This window comes from Ictalurus punctatus, chromosome 15, assembly GCF_001660625.3.
Source record: "Ictalurus punctatus breed USDA103 chromosome 15, Coco_2.0, whole genome shotgun sequence".
In the NCBI taxonomy this organism is placed as follows: domain Eukaryota; kingdom Metazoa; phylum Chordata; class Actinopteri; order Siluriformes; family Ictaluridae; genus Ictalurus; species Ictalurus punctatus.
In genome coordinates this window covers 16,979,710-17,003,160 of record NC_030430.2, presented here as the reverse complement: position 1 = coordinate 17,003,160, position 23,451 = coordinate 16,979,710, and the positions used below count along the sequence as shown (strand labels likewise).

Below are 23,451 nucleotides of genomic sequence, written 5' to 3'. Positions count from 1 at the left end.
GAGGGCATCATAAATGCAGAAAGATATGTACACATTTTGGAGCAACATATGCTGCCATCCAGAGCAGGACAACACCAAACCTCATTCTGCTCGGATTACAGGAGCATGATTGCGTAAGCAGAGCATGACCTGCCTGCAGTCCTGACCTGTCTCTGATTGAGAATGTGTGGCGCATTATGAAGCGCAAAATAAGGCAATGAAGGCCCTGTACAGTCGCGCAGCTGAAGAAATGCATAATGGACGAAAGGGGGAAATTCCGCTTGCTAAACTTAACCAACTGCTGTCTTCAGCGTGCAAATGCTTAATAAGTGTTATTAAAAGAAAAGGTGATGTTACACAGTGGTAAACAGTTGACTGTCCCAACCTTTTTGGAGTGTGTTGCAGTCATCAGATTTGAAATGAGTGTATATTTTCGAAAGTAAATTAATTTCACAAAGTAAATCATCAAATAATGTGTTTAATAATGTGTTTTCAATATAGTACAGGGTGAATTGAATTTTCAAATGACTCTTTTTTTTTTTTTTTTTTGCATTTTCCCTACTGTCACAACTTTTTCAGAATTGGGGGTTGTATTATATTCAGGCCTCAACTCTGAGCCTTTTTAGCTGAACAAAGTACGGTGAGAAATCTATGTATTTTTTCAAAACTGCCTATAAAACAGCAGCAGTGAAATTATTATTAAAATTATTTATAATTCATGCTGTATAGAAAATCAGTTAAGATGAACACAGATTATTGCATGTGTATAAATCACACAGTCAAATCTCAGAGAAATATTCCACCCAAATCTCTTTATTTCATTTTTTTTGGGCAGTAGGACTATGTACAAAACAACTGTATTTACACAAATGAGCCCACCAAAGCATGAAGAGGTCACACTAACAGTCATAGCGATGCTTGATCTGTACCCTGTTTTGAGCAGCACACATTTCCTGCTCGATTTTTTGTTACCTAATTTGACTTTTGTACTGAAACTACAACATGGATGCTTCTAGCTTAAAAAGACCAGAACTGACCACAGAGGGACACAAAAGCACTAAGCAGGGTTGACAAAGCCAATTCATTTGTTTCAGCAAAAAAAAAAGAGAGAAAGAAAAAAAGATTTTATTTTTCTCACTTTTATACATTTCATTCAAAGTATTTCTATGAACTTTGAAATTGTCATTCATCTTCACACACTAATGACCTGCATTATAGAGCAAGACTGATATGAAGGTCAGTCAGGGAGATGTATATAAAAACTCCCTTTAAACTCCCGGGACCCCACACATTTACGGTATATCTCACTCATAATGACATACTAAAGGAATTAAGGGTTTAGTAGACTGATTCATAATCCTCATTTTCACTTGTTACCAACAAAAATGAATAGAAAGTTCTGTTCATGGCTTGGTCACTGGGGACAAATAAAAACAATCTTTTTTTTTCTTTCAAATAAATAAGCATATATACTTGAATATTTACTCAACATTTATACCTTCAGCTACCTCACATCCTCTGTAATTGCCACTGTTCCATACAGTAAAGCAACCACATGCACTTTAATCCTTTCTCAGTGATTCTCGGTGATATCTACATTTTACATAAGGACACATGATCAGTGAATTTGGCATTACTGAGGTACAAAGACAGTGTCAGGTTTAGGCTTATGCGTATATAGAGATGATCTATATAGACTAATCTTTATGTTTGGAGAAAAAATAAATATATTTTACAACACATTAGCTTCGGGTCGAAATGAAAATTATCACCATATATGACAATTTGTGTAGTGGCATGGATTTGAACAGGAAGGCTTGCATATTTTAGGCAGATGTTAAACCTTAAAGTGGCATTCTTCAAAGAGCTAGGGTCCAAACACATTAACCAAGGACCAAGACACCATTTTATACTCAAGTGAGCATGTTACAGAAAGAACTCACAGTTTGTTGTATATAATGTTTTCTGTGCTGTATATAATTAAGGTGACGGTCTCTTGCACAGAAATAACCGAGACTCAATAAAGGAGTTTTTCTCACTAAAGACAGGACATATGAAGTTTATAACACCACAGTTAATCACGTTTGATGAACACTGGGGCCACTTGGCTGGCTAGATGAATCACCTGTTTGAGGGTTAAGTAAGGCAATTTCTATTTAAAGAATGTATACTAGCTGACTAAAACTCAATCTTTTTTTTCCATTTTGTTGACAGACTGGGAATGATATTGATGAAAATGTTTACTCTGTAGTTTTATATAGAAATGTATGTTTTTATGTCACACAATATCAGTATCAGTAGTGATTATGCAGAGGCAAAAATTAGACAATAACAATAATAATCAAAATAAAATAATATAAAAAAAACAGCATGCCCATGCCAATGTCTGAGAAACATTCCAGTCAGCTTTACCTGATGAACAAGCTCCTGCTGCATGCTGCTCTTTTAAAAAAATATTTGGAGCTCAACATGGCACCGCTTTAGGAGACATTCGCAAAGATGAGAAAAGGATAGCAGTCTATGCTTAACAGGCAAAAATAGCACTTGATTTTCTACATGGACTAGAAGCGGTACTGAGGACAGAACAGAACCGGCCAGATTCAGCGGAGTGGAAAGCAGATGAGAAATTGACCATGAAAAGGAAAATGATGCAGTGCAAATGAGATCTCTCCATGCAGCCTGTGACCCCATTCCCACCTCTCTCTCACCCGGTCCTGCACTGGGCCACCAGTAGAGCAGTAGTCTGATGCAGGGCATAGTCACTCTATTATGTACATAATCACAATCCTGTCACTGTGGTGCAGGTTGGAGCTATTTTCATTATCTTCATCATCATCTTCAGCAGCAGTAGCAGTCACGGTGAAAACCCGAGCTCGTGAGTTTTATAGGAATGCTATAATGGTAGCTGTGAAGAGAGACGTATAGAGACAATGGTATGAATAAATTATGAAACATAAATATTAAGTTTAGATTGACTGTTTAACAGACTTTTTTGAAGGTAACATTCATTCTGTCCATGTTTTCAATTTAAATTTCATCCCCTATGTTGGAAAAATGCTATCTCAAGCTGGAACAATTTGAACTGTGGGTTGTGCTGCTTCCTTTTCCACCACACAGCACACAGTAATCTCACAGCTGTGAGAGTCAAGTAATAGGCATATACTTTAAATGAGAATTCAGAGCTGTGTCCAAAACTGAATTCCATCCATCCATCCATCCAGTTTCTGTATCGCTTATCCTACACATGGTCACAGGGAACCTGGAGCCTATCCCAGGGAACTTGGGGACATTCTGGACGGGGTGCCAATCCGTCACAGGGCACAATCACACACACATTCACACACTATGGAGAATCATTAAATGCAAGTACCCAGGCTGTACTGGAGTACCCAGAGGAAACCCCTGAAGTGCGGGGAGATCATGCAGGCTCTGCGCACACAAAGTGGAGGTGGTATTCGAGCACCAACCCTGGAGGTGCGAGGCAAACGTGCTAACCACTAAGCTGATGTGCAACCCCCCACCTCACAAACTGACTTCCATTCACTAAATATGATTCCTAATTTGCAATGATGCTAATAATAAAGTGAAAACCCTTGTTGTAGGGAAAAGGGTTCTTCATGTGGCTCTAAGACAGACATTGCCAAGATAACCTGACTATCTTTATTTAGCTGTTTAGCTAAAAGGCAGTGTGGGGAACTGTGGTCATGTTTGGTATGTGTCTTTATCACCTGATCTATACCTGCTATATACCTGCTATGATCTGGGTTTTCACAGCATCTAAGGAACATCACATATTAAACTATATTGTGTTCTCTCCTGACTCATTTTTTTCCAACCAAAAATCCTATGTACTGTAGCTTTAAAATGAATATGTTTGAATGAATATGAAAAAATAAGTTTTTTAGAATGGTTTTACGGTGTCTGTTTTAAGTCATCTTAAGATACCTTGATTTAATCTTACAGTACCTTTCCTACAGTAAATCAATGTTCCTCTGATTACTCCTTCAGATATGTGTTAATTAACTCTGCTTAAGTTCAGTAGTTGAATGAAGCTCTGACCTGTTGATGGAGAGCCATGACGTAATCAGATTGGCGAGGCTAGCAGCTCTGCACAGGACACACACACATACACATACACACACAGCACAATGGTTATGCAGGGAACAGAGCGTTGCCTAAATACTGCATTTCTTTGTTTCTTAACATTTCTTCTTCACTTTCATGTCTTTATCTTACAGCAGATGCAACATCCAAGATAATATTTTATGTTTTTAATTGTTTCAGGCATTTGAGCTGTTCTTTACGCAAGTGTAATATTGCAAGCTGATATTAAATGTACAATTCTTTATTAGAAGTAGTCACTGGTGACATCACAAAAAAGTTTTTAAAAAAATCTTCGTATAAACAAGTACAACATATTATGTAGAGTAATGAGGCATGCCCTATGAGTCATGCCCTATATATATATGTGTGTGTGTGTGTGTGTGTGTGTGTGTGTGTGTATATATATATATATATATATATATATATATATATATATATATATATAGCATAGTATATTCAGGGCCTAGATGGGTTTTTTTTCTCTATGAAGAAAAATTAAAGATGAAATGAATCAACAAAACCATTATGTAGTGAAGACAGTTTTTGTAATTCTGTAAGGGTGAATTAAAACTAAATCTGTAAATGAGAGCGTAAGATTTCCCCCCAGTAGATTTCCTCTGTAAATTAGGCGGATATATTATGTCTTTCGCTCTCTCTTCAACAACAAAGTCAAACAACCTGTTAAATGTTCTACATGAACAGACATTAGAGAATGCCTCTCACCGATGTAGACTTGTGGTCAAGCGGTCGATCTAGTTTGAAGCGGATGTCCGTCCGGTTCTGCTCATGACCTTTACCACCGTCGGGAGGTTTTCCTGTACCTGTTGCATGAACAGTCTGCAGTGAGCTTTCACACACTTGACATGACTCAACCTGACACGGTTACACACATCAGACTGTACAACTGTAGTGAATTGTTTCTTATTTATGGCTAAACATTATCACCCTGTGCTAGTGTTTTTAACTCACCAGGAGAACTTCTAGTGGTGGTGATGTTGTTTGCGTTGTCCTCCAGCCATGTGCTGTAGGTGAATGAGTCCCGCTTGTGTGGTGTCCCTGCTGATGACAGACTTTCCTAAACACAGAATGACACACAATTTTACTCTGCACAAATGTATCCACACACACTCTATACATACCAAAAGAGATGTACTTTAGAATCCCTTTTAGCTACAAGGACCAAATTTAGATTATTTTGTCAGCTATTATTAGTGTGTCAGGTGCTTTGAGCAGAGAATTATAAAACACTCATACCATGCCTGTATCGTAGTCCTCAGTGGCCTCGGTCACGTTCTCCTCCACCACACTTGCAAAGCTGCTGGCATTTGAGGAGGAACGTGACAAGTCATGAGCTTCAGGGATGGAAGGAACTCTGAAGCACATGGCTGAGCTACACACACACACACACACACACACACACACACAATTTAATATCAATACAACCTTACTGCTTTACTGTTTCATCCCAAATGCATATTTTCAGGTTCGTATCCCTCACTTGTTCTTAGTGACAAGGACCTCAGGTGAGCTCTGATTGGATGAGTTTTCAGACCTGGGTTCCTGTGAAATGTGTCCACTGTCAGGAGTCTTCTGTGTGCTCGGCGAACTGTCCCTGCTGCTGCACATAAACACACTAACCATTAGAGGGCAGCAGGAGAATTCTCTTGCACACTGTAGTTGAATATAGTGCTCCAGTTAGGTGCAGGTGAAGACCAGGCTACACGCTACATCATCTTGTTAGTCATGAGAGACATTAGACATGTATATTTGGAACAAAGCATGCTGAATCACTACAGTATCTGCTGAACAACAGGAATTCCAGAAGAGCAGCTGCGAGTGAAAGTTGTGCTCTGAGGTTTAACATGAATCATAAAAAAAGCTCTATTTTTGTGATCGTAACGCAAGTGCTAAAATAAGGCAACTCGTCATGGCACGGTGCAGGTGGCAGAAATATTTTGGGTTTTCTTGAGGGAACATAGCAGAAGAACTTTAGAAAAGCTTTGGTTAGAAAGAATTCATTAAAAACTGATGTGGATAGACAAGCTAATACATCCAAATTGAACAGTTCCTTTAAACAGTCTGTCCAATATTTTGCAATCACCGAAATGAGGGAAAAATCAAGGAAATGTCATAATATTCAGAGGAGCTTGCATTTTCATGCAAACAATTTCATGCAATTGCAATTTCACCAGTTCAAGTAGTTTTCCGGAAAAAAAAGCACAGAAAATCAAGCATTTCTGGCCACAACAATCGCAAAAAAAAAACAATTATATAAACTCAGCAAAATCCTGGCTGAGACATTTTCTTAATGGCTATAAGAATTTACTTATAGACTTCATAATAATATACAGCATGCTTTCTGTTAGATATTCTGTTGCTTGTATGGAATATACTATGACATTCAGTGATTAATGAACTATAATTCACATTTAACTACCACCAAAACATGCTGATTGTTCTTATTTGTTAAGAATAAAATGAATTTTTGGTTTCGATTAATTCACTTCTTTTACATTGAAAGTGTGGAAACATTTACAAAACAGCTGGTTGAACTACTCCGAACAATGATTCAATTTCTGACCACAAAAATTCAAACCGGACAGTGATATGTCTCTTATACCACTGATGCCAGCATGAAAATAGAGCCCATATACAGATACAGTACAAAGCTCTTTAACTTTATGTTAAGCAGACTTTCACTGTCAGTGAGGCAAAGTCTTAATGCACTGACTCTGCCATGGAATTCTTATTATTTGGAAGCACTGTGCGTTTCAGCAGCATTTCTTCTCTTTTGTTCATCACAGATACTTCAGCAGGGCAAGACGCTTTAAGTATGAGTTACTAACATTTTTAGCACATATAACAGAGGTCAATTAAGCTGCATCATTAAACACACAATCAGAACCTGTTATCACTCACTGCTCATTTCACACACGTAACTAATTTTATCATGCACACTGAAGCTTATAATCTCATCCACTCTATTCCACTGTGTTATATCTAAAGAGCCCAAGCAGTTCTGCTGTTAATAAGGCGATTCTAAGGTGGCATCTCTACTTTGAGGAATCCATGATGAGTCTGCCGTTCCTGAGACTGACGCTGGGTAGAGAGACACAGAGCACTGTCCTGTCCTCTGACAAAAGAGCGGCAATCCTTGAGTAACCACACAAACACAGATACAATGGCACACAATCAGTGACCTATTACTTTGTTTGTCGCTACATCTAAATCAAAGGGTTTAAATATATAATTTAATAGGAACAAATGTACACCTGCTCATTCATGCAATTATACAGACCAGGTGATGTTTTTCCAAACTTTACCTGACTGGTTTCTGAAAGCATGTGCCCACTGTAGCCTCAGATTCCTGGTCTTCACTGACTGAGGAGAGGAACCCTGAGCCAATCCACCTCAAGGATTGGCATTTTGTGCATTTTGATATGTTTTTCTGCTCACCGCAGTTGTAAACAGTGGTTATTTGTTATACTACAGCCTTCCTATTAGCTTGTACAACTCTGGTCATTTTCCTCACTGGATGTTTTATTGTTTATCACATTCTGTGCAAATCCCAGGAGAAAAGCAATTTTTGAAATAATCAAACCAGTCTGTCTGGCAGCAACATCCATGCCACAAAATCACGGAGATTATATTTCTCCCGTTTCTGATGTTTGATGTGAACGTTAAATAAAGCTCTTCACCTGTATCTGCATGATTGTATTCATTGCACTGCTTCACTGCACATGATTGACTGATTGCATAATTGCATGACTCTGCAGCGTTCCTGGTTTTCCTTCTAAAGTTGCTGATGACTGTAAATCCACACACATGCAATATCTTTCTTTCCCAAACAGCACAACAAACATCAGTGTACTGAGTAATAACATGACCTAAGACATTACAGATGCTTCTGCTTTCTGACTCACAAGGAGTCACTGAGCTCCTTACCTTTTCTCCTGCACCTCCTGGATGTTCTCGATGCCGATAGCACTGCTCCTGCGAGAGTTGAATGGGCCAGACTTTTTCCTCGTTGGACTTTTCCCAGGAATGATCAGAGACTGTAGGAGAGAGATGGCAGCTGTGAGCTTTTAATAATAAAAAATACTATACCATACCATCAGCCTCCCACATTTTGTAGTACACATAGTTTTGTTATATTCTGCTGCATGTCACGGAATGATTCGGTTGGACAGCTATGTCATTTTTTATTTTACTCTCCAAATATGCCCGAGAACTACAGCTTTTTACCATGCCCGGTTGTAGTTTTATTGTGACAGGATGCACTTTGACATGTCTGCGAGATTGAAAGCTATTGATGTGATCCAGAACTGGCTAGAGGCGACATGCTGGTCCACAGGCATCACTAAAGTGGCTTCAGCACCAGGCTTTATACATTACTGCAAGATAAAAGACAGGGGCTGAACTACAGAGCTTCGAGGAGGTTTACCTTACTGAGGCCACTTTGTACTCTCGGTCTGTTTACTGGATTTTACTACTCCCTCTTTACAGTTTTAAAAATATGATTTGAAAAAGCCCTTTATCTTGAATGACTTCAAAATCATTGGGAGAACTGACACTGAATTCCACCCCCCAACCCCCCCTCTTTGTAGTGCAATGCTAGCAAGCTATTAAATACCAATGAATATCCAGACAAGAGAAAAGAAATACACTGAGCTATATATACCACAACAAACAGGGAGGGAGACACTGGGAACGTAGCGATACAGGACATAATATGGAAGGATATTTGAAAGGGCAGGACACTGGAAAGGTGAATTGATATTTACAGTTCAATGACAATTATGCTGAGTAAGTAAAATGCAAAATGATAAAAATGCTTTCGGCAGCTAGAGAGCCTTCAGTGGTGTGACAGAATGTTGTAATTTTTTTTAAAAAAAATCAAAACTCCATGCATTATTAGTGAAACAATCATGAGCTACAGGTCATGAATAGTGTCCCTATGCTGAATACAATTCTATAGAGGGCTAATTTGTATAGGGGTTTCTTAAAGTAGCTGCTAATTGTAATAAGTAATTATGTTTTCAACATGGGAAGGTGAACACAATAGGTTTTCTATTCAAATGGTTCATGTCATGGGAACACTGTTGCTAGGCAGCTGAGAAATTAGCTAATGACTGAGGCAAGCATTTCGCTGTTGTCTTTTATACATTTACATTATTGTAAATTATTGTAAATGTATATTGACAGTGAAAACAAAACCAAAGTGTCTAGAATATCAACATTTTCCTCAAATGTGTTGACACATTATAAAGATAAGACTGTGTAAGACTAAAATCTCGGTATGATGAGACAAAACACACAGTACATTCACTGCTAGAGTTTTTAATATAATAAGAACACTGTTGCTTGGCAACTGAGAAATAAGCTAGCTAATAGGCAAAATATTAAGTCTTTATATAGACAATGTAAAAGCATAGTGATTGAAAAAAATTATAACAGATGTCTTTGTGAATTGCTAAGAAAAGTCTGTTTGACCATACTTCCATGGATTCTGCAATTTAAAAAAAAAAACAACAACAACCAACAAAAACAAACAAACAAACAAACAAACAAACTTGTAAACAAGAAATTCCTCTTGTGGAATCTTGTAAACACAGGGAACATAACCCAATGTGAAAGCAGCATTCATTATTCTAGATATAAAACTAAGTGAAACCAAGCTACTCCATACTGTTTTTTCTGAGATCGGGTGTTTGCCTGTATAGTGCAATGGTAGTGCAGCGAATGAGAGTCGGTCATGCAGTGGAAGCAATAGATGGAGAAAAGAGTGAGAGTTTTACATGAACCTCTTCTATCGTTCCTATCCCTATGGCACTGCCGCGACGTCCGTATTTACTGGGACTTTTCCCTGGGACAAGCAATGACTGCAGAGGGGCCACACAAACAGAGAGACACAAAGAAAGAGAGAGAAGGGGGGGAGGGAAGAGACCATGAGCTGTCATGCAGCAGGTTGTTGAAAAACCACACAAGGCAGTTGTCGGGCTTAATAATTCTACAGTAAAAGGGTTATTATGGAAACAACAGAGCAGCCAGATGAGGAGCCTGAGGAGCCATGGTTGGTTACGGAGGCCTGTGAGGAACAAGAGAGCAGGGCTGAGAAAAAGGAGCACACACAGCAGACTGTTAGAGACAACCCAGACATTGCGGACACACATACATTCATACAGGTTACTTTGCACAGTCTTCGATTAAGATAACCAATACAAGTTAGTGTTATGCTAAGAAATGAACGTAATCATACATATGGTTAGCAAATTTATTGTATATCCTGCATTTTTAGTTTCGTGATATGACCCTGAAGGACAAGCGGTATAGAAAACGGATAGATGGATGGATATCTGAAATTTGGGTGGGATTTCTCTGAGTATTCCAAGCCCTGTATCACACCCTGGACTTTCATTACAGTTGATAAATGCACAGTACAGGAAGCTACAGCCGTCTGTAAACTTCAACCGTCAAAGTCAGAATATCTGACTCAGCATGTAAATACACAGATGAGAAAACAACAACAACAACAATGGGGTCCCTAACAAACCAGCAGATACACAGTAGTTTGATCCAGCATGTTTGCTCCTTGTGGACAAAACCCTGTGATTGTTAGGAGGGGAATTGTGTGTGGGGGGGTGGGGGTGGGGGGGTGTTTCAGAGCAAACATGGTCAGAAAGGGCAGTGACGTAATTCATGTGGTGTCAGACAGCTGCAACAATCCCCAGGGCTGGCAGGATCTCCATTAGAGCAGCTGTGCTTGGCAAAAAGAAACTGATATAGAGAGGAGCAGGCAGGAGGGTGAGCTGGTTGACTGAAGAAGGCCAGTTTTGCCCTCAAGCAGTGTGACCCGGGCCTGCTGTGTACACATATACTCACCACACACACAGCAAAGCACAGCTCAGCTCATCGTCAGCTCATGCCTGTGGATAAAACACCAGAACAGCAAAAAAAACATCAAGCACGCACACACACACACACACACACACACACACACACACACACACACAAAGCTCACTCAGCAGGTTGTGATGCACACTTCACTCATGCCACATATTCGCATAGGTCTTCTTTCCAACACTGCCAGCACAAACTGAAAGCATGTTTCGACATTCTGGTACAAATTCATCCCAAAACCATATACAGCTGTAAGAAAACACACTGGACACCATACACACCCTGAAGGCTTGCCAAGAACTCAAATAAAATGGACAGAACTTTCATATCAGGACTAGGAGTGAATAACACTGTATTGGGATTTGACCATTTCTCTGAGTCATAAGACATCCCTTTAGTATAGCAGGTGGCCATTTGAACCTCTGCTATGGTTCAAATATCATTATCATCCAGCTTATCATGAGATGAGATGAGCAAGGACTGAGAATGCACTCTAGTGAGTATGTTTTAAAGAGCTGCTTGAGGCAGCGTGTCATTAGTAAGAGAAAAGAAGTATTAGAGTATGGATATGGCAAAAAGCTCTATCCATACATGAGCAAATAGTGTTAAATATGAATTTATACAGCTGGCCTCTCATGTTGTGTTCTTGTGTTGATTAGCTGTTGATCAGTAGTTTCATTTTGCTTGTACTTGTACTAACAGAGATATATTTATAAAAAAAAAATAGAAGTGGGCAGAGAAAGAAAAACTTTGTGAGGGTGGGACTTGGAAGAGGCACAATATTGGGATTCAGGGTGGTGGGAATGGGGGTGAGGGCTTCTTTTGGCTCATGTTGAGGCCAGAGGGAGTGTTACTTACTATCCCAGCGTATTTGGGGGTCTCTGGTGAGTGCAGCTGATCGTTGTTGTTGTTGTTGTGGGTAAAACTGCCGCTGTGACTAGAGGAGACCACGCGCTTCCCAATACTGAAACTCATGGCATCCAGAGAGTGGCTCCTGTTGCGGATCACCCGCTAGGGGTCAGAGAGAAACACTGTGAGCCAGGGGGCATAGTGGGCACAGGGACCATGAACAGAGAAGTGAGGAGGTGGGAAACCCGTTGATTTGAACGCCAATTACATGGGAAACCCTGAGTCATTGAGGAGGCCTGGAGGATTCTACAGATAAGAAGAGAATCAGAAATGAAAACAGAGATGGAGGCATGAAGCAGAGCAGAGGTCCATGACTGTAGAGAAACTGAATGGGCAAGGTGCACACAGTGAGGTCAAGCAAGGCTAGCTCAAGCCAAGGGGAAGCTACCGAGATATGTACCAGGCACTACTGAAGCCAGCTCACAGAGAGAACAGACTGTCCATAATCCTAACAGGAGTTAATTAAACAATTACAATCAATTATACTCTCTTAGAATTGCCGTACATAGGGATGCATCAATACAATTTATTTCACACTGAGTACATGTTTTTTGTACTGGTTTATATCAATACTGATGCCGAAATCAGCTTTTATTAACTTTCTTTGCATTAATCAACCAGTGGCACTGTGAAGCATGTTATTTAGCTCTGTTTTTTTGTTCATGGTAAAAATGAGTGCAAGGTGCTGTGAACTGCACCTTGACTTGAGACCCTGGTGAAAGCGGGCAAAGAAAGCATGCGTGTCTCAGTGCTCAGTGCTCGTAGAACTGAACAGCTCTTATATGCGACACTTTCTCTGCTCCGTGCTTGCAAATACCTCAGTGTGCATGCAATTCATGCAAAGGCCTTGCACTTATTTTTATCGACCACGCTCGCAGATACTACTCTATACACTCAGGTCAACAATCCTGTTGTAGTTCCTCCTGTTGATATTTTTGCAGAGCACAGTTTGCTGTCAGTTCTGTTTGATTGCCATTGTTAATTGTGAAATAAATACAGATCACTGTCATTTTGTGTTGTCTATTGATCACCTAGTATTACCCTACAAGTAAATGAGCATGGTAGTGAATGGATAACCAATTCATGTATTGATGTATCCCCAGCACCAAATATGATCAGTGCCCTTGATGTCACCCTAGCCAATGCGATCAAGGAGCTGTTTATATCAAATCTTTCTATATCAAATCCAATGCTCAGGTAAACTTGGACCATACAAATAGGTAGTGTGGCCATATGTACTGTAAATTGTTACATGGGTGTCTATTTATCCAAATAATGGACAAATGATTAACCCTTTAGACTTCTAGCTAGTTATACATAGTATAACTACTATGGATTATTTAATAATTACCCAGACAACAATATGAATGATATGTCGTTATGAGAATGAGGAAATGGTAAACATGCTAATGAGGCCTGAGTGTTAAGGGGCTCAACTATTTTAGGAGATAAAATAAGGGGATTAATCTAAGCAAATATTATACATATAAACAGTATCCTTAGGTACTGAGGCCTTAAGAAAGTAAAGAATATGAATTATACTACACATTTATAACAGTCCGATCTACATATTAGAGTGACTATAAATTCACACCTAATCTAATCATATTTTTGGTCGTTGTTTTTTGAGTACCAGTGTAGCAAATATGGATGCGCTTTTACTGCATGTGCTATCAATCAATTTAGGGTTATTAATCATGTGTAACTGTAATCATCAGATGACATGCTTGAGCACTGCTATTTCTTCATCTGCTAAGTGAACTAATTAAGGCTAATTAAAGTTTGAATGATTTCATTACATCACTGTAAATTCTGCAGAGCATCTGTTGGAACTTAACAGTTGTTGTAATAAGCATGCTGACTTGATATCTCCATCCTAGAAGATGACAGGGCCTGGCATTTACGCATTTCACAAAAACTGATACTAAGCTGCTAGAAAAAATGTGTCTAAAGAATAAGGTATGATTGGGTCTGATTAAGGAAAATATAGTCTCATAGAGGATACTGTGTGAAACCAGCACAAAAGCTACAGACTCTGTGAAGCACACCCACACCCACACCTGTAATGAAGAGCACCATGGGAGCCCACACAAAAGCAGTGCATGTTTATTATTAGGAGCACTCAGACAGACCCAGCCACCCATAAATCACTGCCCGTCCTCCAGATTATCATTAGCAGCACTTTGGGAGACTAGTAGCAAGGTCCTACCTTAAAAGACTCGAAGAAGCCCCCTCCTCCACCTCCTCCATTCTCGAGCTTCTCCTCATCCCCACCGAGCCCCATCATGGCCTGACTGTGGATATGCAACTCTTCATACAGTGTCTCCAGCAGGGCTCCCCGAGTGCGCTCCTGACCGCCCACACACAACAGACAATTCAATCCATGAGATACATTAATGAATAAATGATGGAGATATTAAAATATTTTCTATATATAACCTTCATACTTCCACAATTGAGATGTAACCAAATACGAATGCATTATTCAGACTGAACAAATAATGTGTTCTAAACAGGTACAAAAACCAGTCAAACAAGAGGCACACTATTTGTATTTTTCATTCTCTTTTGTTTATTCTACTTGTCCTTAGTACCTGCATGGTCAGGTGGTTTAAAACTAGGCTACTAGTTTGTTTATATTTTGGGAAACAGAATCAGCAAAATTTGTTCGAAAATATCACAGCCAGGTACAAAAAAAAATGCATGGTCAGGATTTAAAAACAGTCCTGTGCACATCTATTAAGTGAAATGAGGTTGAGGAACTGTCAGAGACAGAATTCACACACCATGCTGACAGTGTTTTTTTTTTTCCAAGTGTACTTTTCCAAAGTGACATAACTGTAGCCAAAAGTCTCAAAATTAATTTAGTTAAAAATGGATGTTTTGCTATGCAAATCAGCGTAACTGAATGATACACAAATCAGCCATAACATTAAATTCATCTGCCTAATATTGTGTAAGTCCCCCTTGTACAGCAAAAACAGCTCTGACTCGTCGAGGCATGGACACAAAGACCTCTGAAGGTGTGATGTGGTATTTGGCACCAAGACCTTAGCATCATATCCTTTAAATCCAGCAAGTGGCGAGGTCTGTCCTCCATGGATCGGACTTGTTTGCCCAGCACATCCCACAGATGCGCGATTGGATTGAGATCTGTGGAATTTGGAGGCCAAGTCAACACCTTGAACTCTTTGTCATGTTCTTCAAACCATTCTTGAACAATTTTACAGTGTGGCAGGGAGCTTTATTGTGACAAGTTGAAATGTGTTAAGTTAAATAGTCAAATGTTTAAAAAAAGAGAGTTAAAAGAGTGTTTATTTTTCGCTGTTGTTCCATTTTAATGTTTCAATACATAAAAATTCAAGTAAGTATAACGCTGATCAGTCATCTATTAGGATGGTCTGAATCCTGCACTCTGGGATCGATTGCTTTAGTTTCTGCCCACATACTTGGAGGAAAAGCGGTAATTTTCCATTCGAGTAAAGCTCTCGTGGAAGTAACACCGACCGTCATGCTTGTGACTTATTTCTCCTATATATAGATAGGGGACAACATTATCTTGCTGTAAAAGGCCACTGCTATTAGGGAATACCATTGCCATGAAGAGGTGTACATGGTCTGCAACATTGTTTAGGTAGGTGGTTTCCCAGCAGAACATTGCCCAGAGCATCATACTGCCAACTTGCCTTCTTCACATATTGCATTCTGGTGCCATCTCTTCCCCAGGTAAGTGACGCACGAGCACCCAGCCATTCACATGATGTAAAAGAAATGTGATTCATCAGACCAGGCCACCTTCTTTCGTTGCTTCATGGTCCAGTTCTGATGCCCGCGCTTTCCGCGGTGGACAGAGATCAGCATGGGCACTCTGAGCGGTCTGTAGCTAGGAAGCCCCATACGCAGCAAGCTACAATGCACTGTGTGTTCTGCCACCTTTCTATCATAGTTAGCATGAACTTTTTCAGCAATTTGTGCTACAGTAACTCTTCTGTGGGATTGAATCAGACAGGCTAGCCTTCGCTCCCCACGCACATCTATGAGCCTTGGGCGCCCATGAACCTGTCGCCGGTTCACCGGCTATCCTTCATTGGACCACATTTGATAGGTACTAACCACTGCATACTGGGAACACCCCACAAAATCTGCCATTTTGGAGATGATCTGACCCGGTAGTCTAGCCATCACAATTTGGCCCTTGTGAAAATCGCTCAGTCAGTTTTTCCTGCTTCCGACACATCAACTTTGAGAACTGACTGTTCACTTGCTGCCTAATATATCCTACTCCTTGACAGGTTCCACTGTAACGAGATAATCAATGTTATTCACGTCACCTGTCATTGGTTTTAATGTTATGGCTGATCAGTGTATGTTGATATGCATTTGAATACAGTATATGTATATTTTCAACAGTTCTAAATTGAGTAAAGAAAAACTAAAATATTATGTGAAAAAAAGTACACCCCATGGAAATTGTTGGCTTTTTTGACATATTTAGACAAGCAAACATTTGATCATCTTTGAAACAGTGCCTATTAATAAAGTTGATATACAAAATCAAAAGGAAAATTAACTTCTTCAATCATTTATTCAACAGAAATATCAATAGATGTGATATTCTTCTGTGGAAAAAGAAAGTACACCCTTGGCCTCAGAAACTAGTATTGCCCTCTTCAGCAGAAATAACTTCTTGTACGAGTTTTGCATCAACGTCCACCAGTCTCTGACATCGGCTTGAAGGAATTTTTGACCACTCTTCCATGCAATATTCTTTATAAGAAGAATATTAGTTGCAAGATGTTTGAGGGTTTTCTTGCATGTACTGCCGATTTCAAATCCATAGGGTGTACTTATTTTTTCACATGACTGTATATGTGGTACATTGCCTTAAATATGATCAACTCACCTCAAGTCTGGCAAACTTCTCAGCTTTGTAACAGGCGTGCTCAGCGTTGATTAGCTTTGTATATAAAAACTCATGGAACTCTGATCCCTAAGAGAGAAACAGAATACAAACCATGGTTTAATACTGAACGGTCTAAAAAACAAATGAGGATATGATAAGTTGCCACAACTTCTTTCAGCTTACTTTCCTGAATATGGCAGGATCAGGAAGGGCCGGTCCAAAGAATGGGACATCATCTCTCGCAGTCACTGACACCTGTAGAATGACACAAAATTTAAAAAAAATCTTTAAATAATGGTAATAGAAGATATTCATTTAGGTAAGTAATTTAAACACAACTCAAGCATAATGATGATTATTATGAAATAAAATAGTATTGGGTTGCTAAAGTTCTTAATTAGCTAATAAAAATGTATACACATATATCTGTGAACTTTCTGCTATAACACTATAACTTCTTTTAAGATAAATAAAGTTGAAAGTTCTATGCTTCAGTGAAGTAAAAATATGTCAGTTGTTTCAGGATGCTCTACCTTGTACAGGACATTGTCAGAACACGCATTCTCCACTTGTACCACAATGTAGGCGTGAAGGAAGTTTGATGCAATCATGTCTGGCACAAATGGAGTGTTCTCTTCTTGGAACACAATGGCCACAATGTCATTTCCTATATGTCTCTTTCTCTGCAGCTAAAACATAGAGAGGGAGGAACAGAAATAATAATGAAAACACATTATATACTATATTACCCTATACTACCCTGATCTATATCAGTCCGTTTCTCTACTTTTTTTTTTATCCCATTCTCAAACCTATCATATTTGCTTTCTTTAAAATACAAAAATATCTGCTTTTCAAAATGTACTTGGATTATCTCACATCAGAGCAAATGTTGCAAACATTTTTCAATTCAAGCAGAACAAAAAAGAGTAGCCAGAACATATGCATGAAATGCGGGGGGTGGGGGGTTGTGGTGGGGGGCTATAATCCTGATTGCAAAACACTTTCATGCACAACACTAACACTAATAACATAGCACTGCATTAAAACCAGGCATGATTCTGCAATGGAAATTATTGCATGGGCCCAGAAACACCTCCAGAACTCATTGTCTGTGAACACAGTTCACCGTGCCATCCACAAATGCTGGTTACAGCTCTATCATGCAAAGAAAAAGCCATATTTGAACGTGATCCAGAAACGCCGCTGTCTTCTCCGGGCCAAAGCTAATTTAAAATGGACTGAGGCAAAGTGAAAAACTGTTTTGTGGTTAGACGAATCGAAATTTGAAATTCTTTTTTGGAAACAATGGACGCTGCACACTCTAAACTAAAGAGGAGAGGGACCATCTGGCTTTTTATCAGCGATCAGTTCAAAAGCCTCTCTAAGATACTCTTTTTTATACCAATCATGTTACTGACCTGGTGCCATTTAACCTAATTAATTGCAAAATGTTCCTCCAGCTGATTTTTTGTAGTAACACTTACTTTTCTAGTCTTTTGTTGCCCCCGTCCCAACTTTTTTGATGTGTTGAGGCCATCAATTTCAGAATTACCTTATTTTTTCCTCGGTTTAAACATTTGATGTGTTTCCTGTGTTCCATTGTGAATATCATATGGGTTTATGAGATTTGCAAATCATCGCATTCTGTTTTTATTTACATTTTACACAGCGTCCCAACTTTTTTGGAATTGGGGTTGTAGCTATAAACATAAAGACATGAAATCATAGTGATTTTAGAATATGGGATGCAAAATGATCTTTTTCAAAACTTGGTGCTCCTAAAGTAAACTTCAGGTCACGTGATGCTACGCAGAATCTACAGGAATAACATGTTACCAATTATAAACTAGTAAGAGATGAATTCAGATGGTTAATTCATGCTCAATAATTTACAGAACAGAGCTTTATCAAAGCATTTGTTGCAAATTATCACAACTAATAATGCATTTATTAGACATTTTGACATAATACCTCATTAAATATGAAACAATATGAGTGTTGATGAATAAAGTTGAATTCCTATTGAATACCATTTACAAGTGTCTAATTTGGGGTTTACTGAACAAAGAACAAAACCCTATTTAACCCATAATATGTGTTCCTTAAAATAAAGTGTTACCACAAAATAAGTTAGAATTAGACAATGTATTAGAAATGTATTAATTACCATCTGCAAACACAAATGATCACAACTGATCCATCCATCCATTTTCTGTACCACTTATCCTACACAGGGTCGCAGAGAGTCTGATGCCTATCCCAGGGGACTAGGGGCATGAGGCGGGGGACACTCTGGATGGGGTGCCAACCCATAACAAGGAACAATCACACACACATTTACGCACCCATTCACACAGTATGTACAATATAGAGATGCCAGTCAGCCTACAATGCATGTCTTTGGACTGGGGGAGGAAACCGGAGTACCCCAAGGAAACCCCCAAAGCATGGGGAGAACATGGAAACTCTGTGCACAAAGGATAGAGGTGGGAATCAAACCCCCAAATCCGGAAGTGCGAGGCAAACATGACTCCAAGACATGAAACACTAAGCCACCGTGCCCCCCAACACAACTGATGAAATCAAATATCGTCAAATGTTCTATCCACCATTTTCCTACACCCCATGATGCTTTGCGTGAATTATAGGAGTAACATCCGTTAAGACGTAAGCAACCCTTTCGCCGCGGTGTCGCTAGTCATTAATTCGTAGCAAGATGTGGATCCCATGCTAACAGAGCTTATAAAAGACATCAGCATACCCGTCCCTTCCTTAATACAGGAATGTGAAGACAATTTAAAAAGTTCCCATGGATAATATCATATTTAGCATATTTAGCTAATTTGTTGATTCTGTTGCTTGTAATGGTAAGACATTGAGCAATCTGAAGAGCTCGGAGTCTTACCAGTAGCTTCACAGTAATAAAGTCGGTCGTGTGTTACTGAAGGATGTGGGAAATGATTTTGTGTACTTAAAAGCTGAAATAGAGCCATGTCAAAGCCTGAACCTGTCACACCATAAAGCTTGGGTTTTAGTGTCAACATCAGATGTCATACAGACATCGTATATATCGTATGTACAGCCGGTCTAGCACGCTCTTGTAGTCATGCAGCTGCAATAACGTGGAAGGTCATTAAATTAAGGATAAAAAAAATGGATGATGATGATGATTATTAGTATTTATTATATTATAATTATTACTAGTATTAGTATTAGGCTAGTAGTATTAGCATTATCTGAGCTCTAATAGTGTTTTATAGCTACATTATAGCTAAGTTAAAAAAAGAGTAAGAAAGACTGTCGTTTCTTCTATAAAGGTAGAGAATGCAGTCAGGCAAAGCAAGACAGGCATGACTGTACAATGGCTCACAGGAACAGTCCACCTTAACTCTAGGTCTGTGTATTTACCACTTTTCTTTAAGCTACAAATTAATTTTTGCCAAGTTGTAAGTGTAGACACGGACAGCACATGTTGTTCCTGAGCATCGTAATGACATTCTGTAATGATATTCCCGCCTGAAGCTACAAACAGTATTAGTTTTTAACACACACGAATCTCGACATAAACAACACCTACTGCCATCAGAGCAAGCCAGTTAACGCGGTGCTACTACTTCTGCGGAAGTTATACCCATAATCCTTTTTAGAGGAGCATCCTCAGGAAAAAGGTGGATAGATAAGAATTAAGAATATGTCTCATGAGTGGCTCTAATATATTAAAACCCTTTGGTGCAATGCACAATGACCAGACCAGTGTACCACTTGCGTCATAGCTGGAAGTGCAGGGAAGCCTGAATGTGTAACCTCCTGCAGCTTGAAGACTGCTGAAGTCATGATAATCTCCCTCAGCAGACGGTTGGCAACGATAATGCAAACTGCAGAGTTTGGATGGGCCGGTGCTGCTGATTATTTATTTATTTATTTATTTATTACCTAGAACTCAGTTCTATAATGGTGCTCTTTCTGAAAGCACCCTATGGTCTGTCAACCGGCAACAGCTGCTATTGGGCTGTGTGTGAGTGTGTATAAACGTGGCTGAATCCCTAAGGAGCGTCTAGAAAAACACTGCTCCTCAGAGAAACCGTTTGGCACCAGGAGACAAGAAGGTCACTTAGTGCAGCACATCATCTGCCAGCACGACAGCAGAGGACAGCTGGGTGAGAGATCTGCCGCTCACGCCTGTCCTGTCTGATCTAATAGGTTATTTATCATCTTAAATAAGGATGTAACAACAGACCAACTGGTTGGGAGCAATTGTACTGCTCACAAAAAAGATAATTGGCAGGCAGTTTAGTCCGCTAATAAAGAAGTACACAGCAGCACAGATGTTTACTGAAGCAGATGATAAACCTGATGGATGCTTGTACCTGCTGCATGTCACCTTCCGTATAGGGGAGCTTGGTGGATACGTGGAACATGACCTCTTTGTTATGGAAATTGTAGTAGACTGATTCTGTGCCCGTTTGCCCGTGTGTCACGTCCAAGCCTCCCCTAAATCTAGAGAAAATACAAGAGGACAGGTGGTGAGATTCCATTTTCAAGCATAATGGCATTTAATTTTCAAAACCATTAAATTCAAGTCCACTTTTACATTCCTCACACTTCTCACCAAATATTAGGTTTAGGCTTAGGTTTACTGTATTTTCAAAATATTTAATAGCTGTTCCTGAATAAATGTTGAGTCACAAGTCCACCTACTGGCATGCTTTTGGACATGATGATGCAATAAGGTTACTTATGGATCATCAGAATAAAAGTAATTATGAGGCTTATTGGCTTATTGATTGTCCCAGGCTTAAGTCAGGGTTTTAATTAACTTTGTTGTCCATCCCCCATGTTATGTTTTACTGACGTTGCTGTATGTATGCTATTGCACCAGTGGTAGCAATGTGTTGTTCATGCAACACAGAACCATGAAGAAGATATATTTGGTGTGTGTTCTTGGTGATACTGCTCCAGTATGAAATTATTGGGTTTTAGTTAACTACGGGGCCAAGTTCACACTGCCCAGATGAAATGAGGCAAGGGGCTGTATTGTCCGGTGAGCCTTGAAATGGATACTGGTGCATTACTACATGACAACTATCCTTATATGTAGCTGTTCACATAAGGTACAAAACATATCAGTGGGTAGCATGTTCAGTATCTTACCCTTTAAAATCATGGAGCTCGATCTTCTGACCCAAAAACTCTAAAAACTCCACAAATGCAGGACTTTCCTCATTATTTCCAAACAGCTCCTCCTCAACAGTCTACAATGACAAAGACATTACATTTCAACTTAGAAATAAATTCAGATCACTTCAAAAAGGATCTTATTCAATTCATTACAATTGAAGTCATATGAAAAATGTACGAATGCTAACCTTGGCTTTAACCCTAACCTTTGTAACCTTTCATACAAATCGAAACTTTGTATGAACAAATTGTTATGACTCCACGTTGAATATTTACATACACGACATTTGCATTTACGTTCTTGGCTGTTCTTGACTGTACAAAAGCACCTACACAGAAAGTCAATATAATTCACAGGAGCATCATTCATTGTTCGAATCAGTGCTTACAGTAACATGAAAATGTAATGACACTGCTTTTGTTAGACAGAACAAAGCTTAAAATTCAAAAGATGCTAAATAAAATGAAGAGCTTCAACATACAACTGACAAAGACAAAGACCCTGGCACATGCTCATATTAGCAAAACCTACAGAGCTAGTTCATTATGATTCCCTATGGGGCAATTAGGCTGATGAAAATGCTAATTGCTTTCCTGAATAAACATCGTGCCTTTTTTGAGTGAAGCTGTGGGTGCTGAGTGCACAGCGGTAAAGAGAGCTGTCTTGATGCTATGATAAGGTGTAGGTAAAACACTTGTGTTGGTCTCCTGATAGGTTCAGTAGAGAAGAAGAGAGCAAGAACAGAGCATTTTGTGTGGTGTGTGATAACAGACAGAGACATGACAGGAAGAGGCTCTTTGTGTGGCTGCATCATTAGGAGCCTCTCTATGCTAATGCTGCGAGTGGACGATTTCATAGGCTCTCTTCCTCTCTGCTCACCGCTCATCTAGTCCAACTTAAAGGTCAAGGAGCTGTGTCAGCAAATCTCTCTACCAACCCTAACCACACAAAAGCGTAATAATTTAAAGAAGAGAAAAACAGAAGTAATGTTCGGGGTGCTGTAACTTCTCACTCAGAGGAGGCATTACAATGTGAAGAGGACTTTTCAATACTGTATGAGCTGCTTTTGTTATTTAGAAAGTCTGTGTGTCTGTGGGCTAGGCACCTGGGTGCTGTTTGAAGATTTAAAATAGACTAAAAAAATTATATAGCTATTCAGACCTTGATAGAGACGCTCCTGTGGGACTCACCTGTCCAAACTTCTGATATATTACTCCGAACTTGAAGTTGTTGTTGATGACATGCTCATCAAAAGCCACAATAAGCCTCGAAGCCTATAAATAAATTAAAAGATTAAATAAATAAAACATTTTTGCACCAGAACTGTTGCATGCAAGAAGTGAGAGACACCGTGTCATTTGTATTACAAGCTATTGGGGTGAAGAAAGACGTTTGAGATATGGGACATCAAATCTTTGACATTCCAGCTAGCAAAACTTTAAAACTTCTTGAGCCATTAGAGAGTAAACTTCAA

General features: G+C 39.3%; 1 protein-coding gene across 9 annotated transcripts in view; it reads right to left on the bottom strand.

Annotated features, from left to right (window-relative positions):
- Nucleotides 1-771: 771 nt before the first annotated feature.
- Nucleotides 772-23,451, bottom strand: part of rap1gapa (RAP1 GTPase activating protein a) — a 90,872-nt gene continuing 68,192 nt past the window's right edge. The window contains exons 11-27 of one of the 9 annotated variants that reach the window (XM_017487492.3): nt 23,168-23,251; nt 21,950-22,050; nt 21,166-21,295; nt 17,329-17,484; nt 16,979-17,050; nt 16,796-16,882; nt 14,102-14,242; nt 11,842-11,994; nt 9,888-9,965; nt 8,029-8,138; nt 7,141-7,236; nt 5,582-5,701; nt 5,338-5,473; nt 5,053-5,158; nt 4,807-4,904; nt 4,039-4,086; nt 772-2,884 (exon numbers count right to left, since the gene is read on the bottom strand). In XM_017487492.3, coding sequence (XP_017342981.1) covers nt 4,078-4,086; nt 4,807-4,904; nt 5,053-5,158; nt 5,338-5,473; nt 5,582-5,701; nt 7,141-7,236; nt 8,029-8,138; nt 9,888-9,965; nt 11,842-11,994; nt 14,102-14,242; nt 16,796-16,882; nt 16,979-17,050; nt 17,329-17,484; nt 21,166-21,295; nt 21,950-22,050; nt 23,168-23,251 — 1,677 coding nt within the window. In that variant the 3' untranslated portion in view covers nt 772-2,884; nt 4,039-4,077. The remainder of the gene's footprint in view (nt 2,885-4,038; nt 4,087-4,806; nt 4,905-5,052; nt 5,159-5,337; nt 5,474-5,581; nt 5,702-7,140; nt 7,237-8,028; nt 8,139-9,887; nt 9,966-11,841; nt 11,995-14,101; nt 14,243-16,795; nt 16,883-16,978; nt 17,051-17,328; nt 17,485-21,165; nt 21,296-21,949; nt 22,051-23,167; nt 23,252-23,451) is intronic. The other 8 variants (XM_017487493.3, XM_017487497.3, XM_017487501.3 and 5 more) reach the window with 8 other exon arrangements.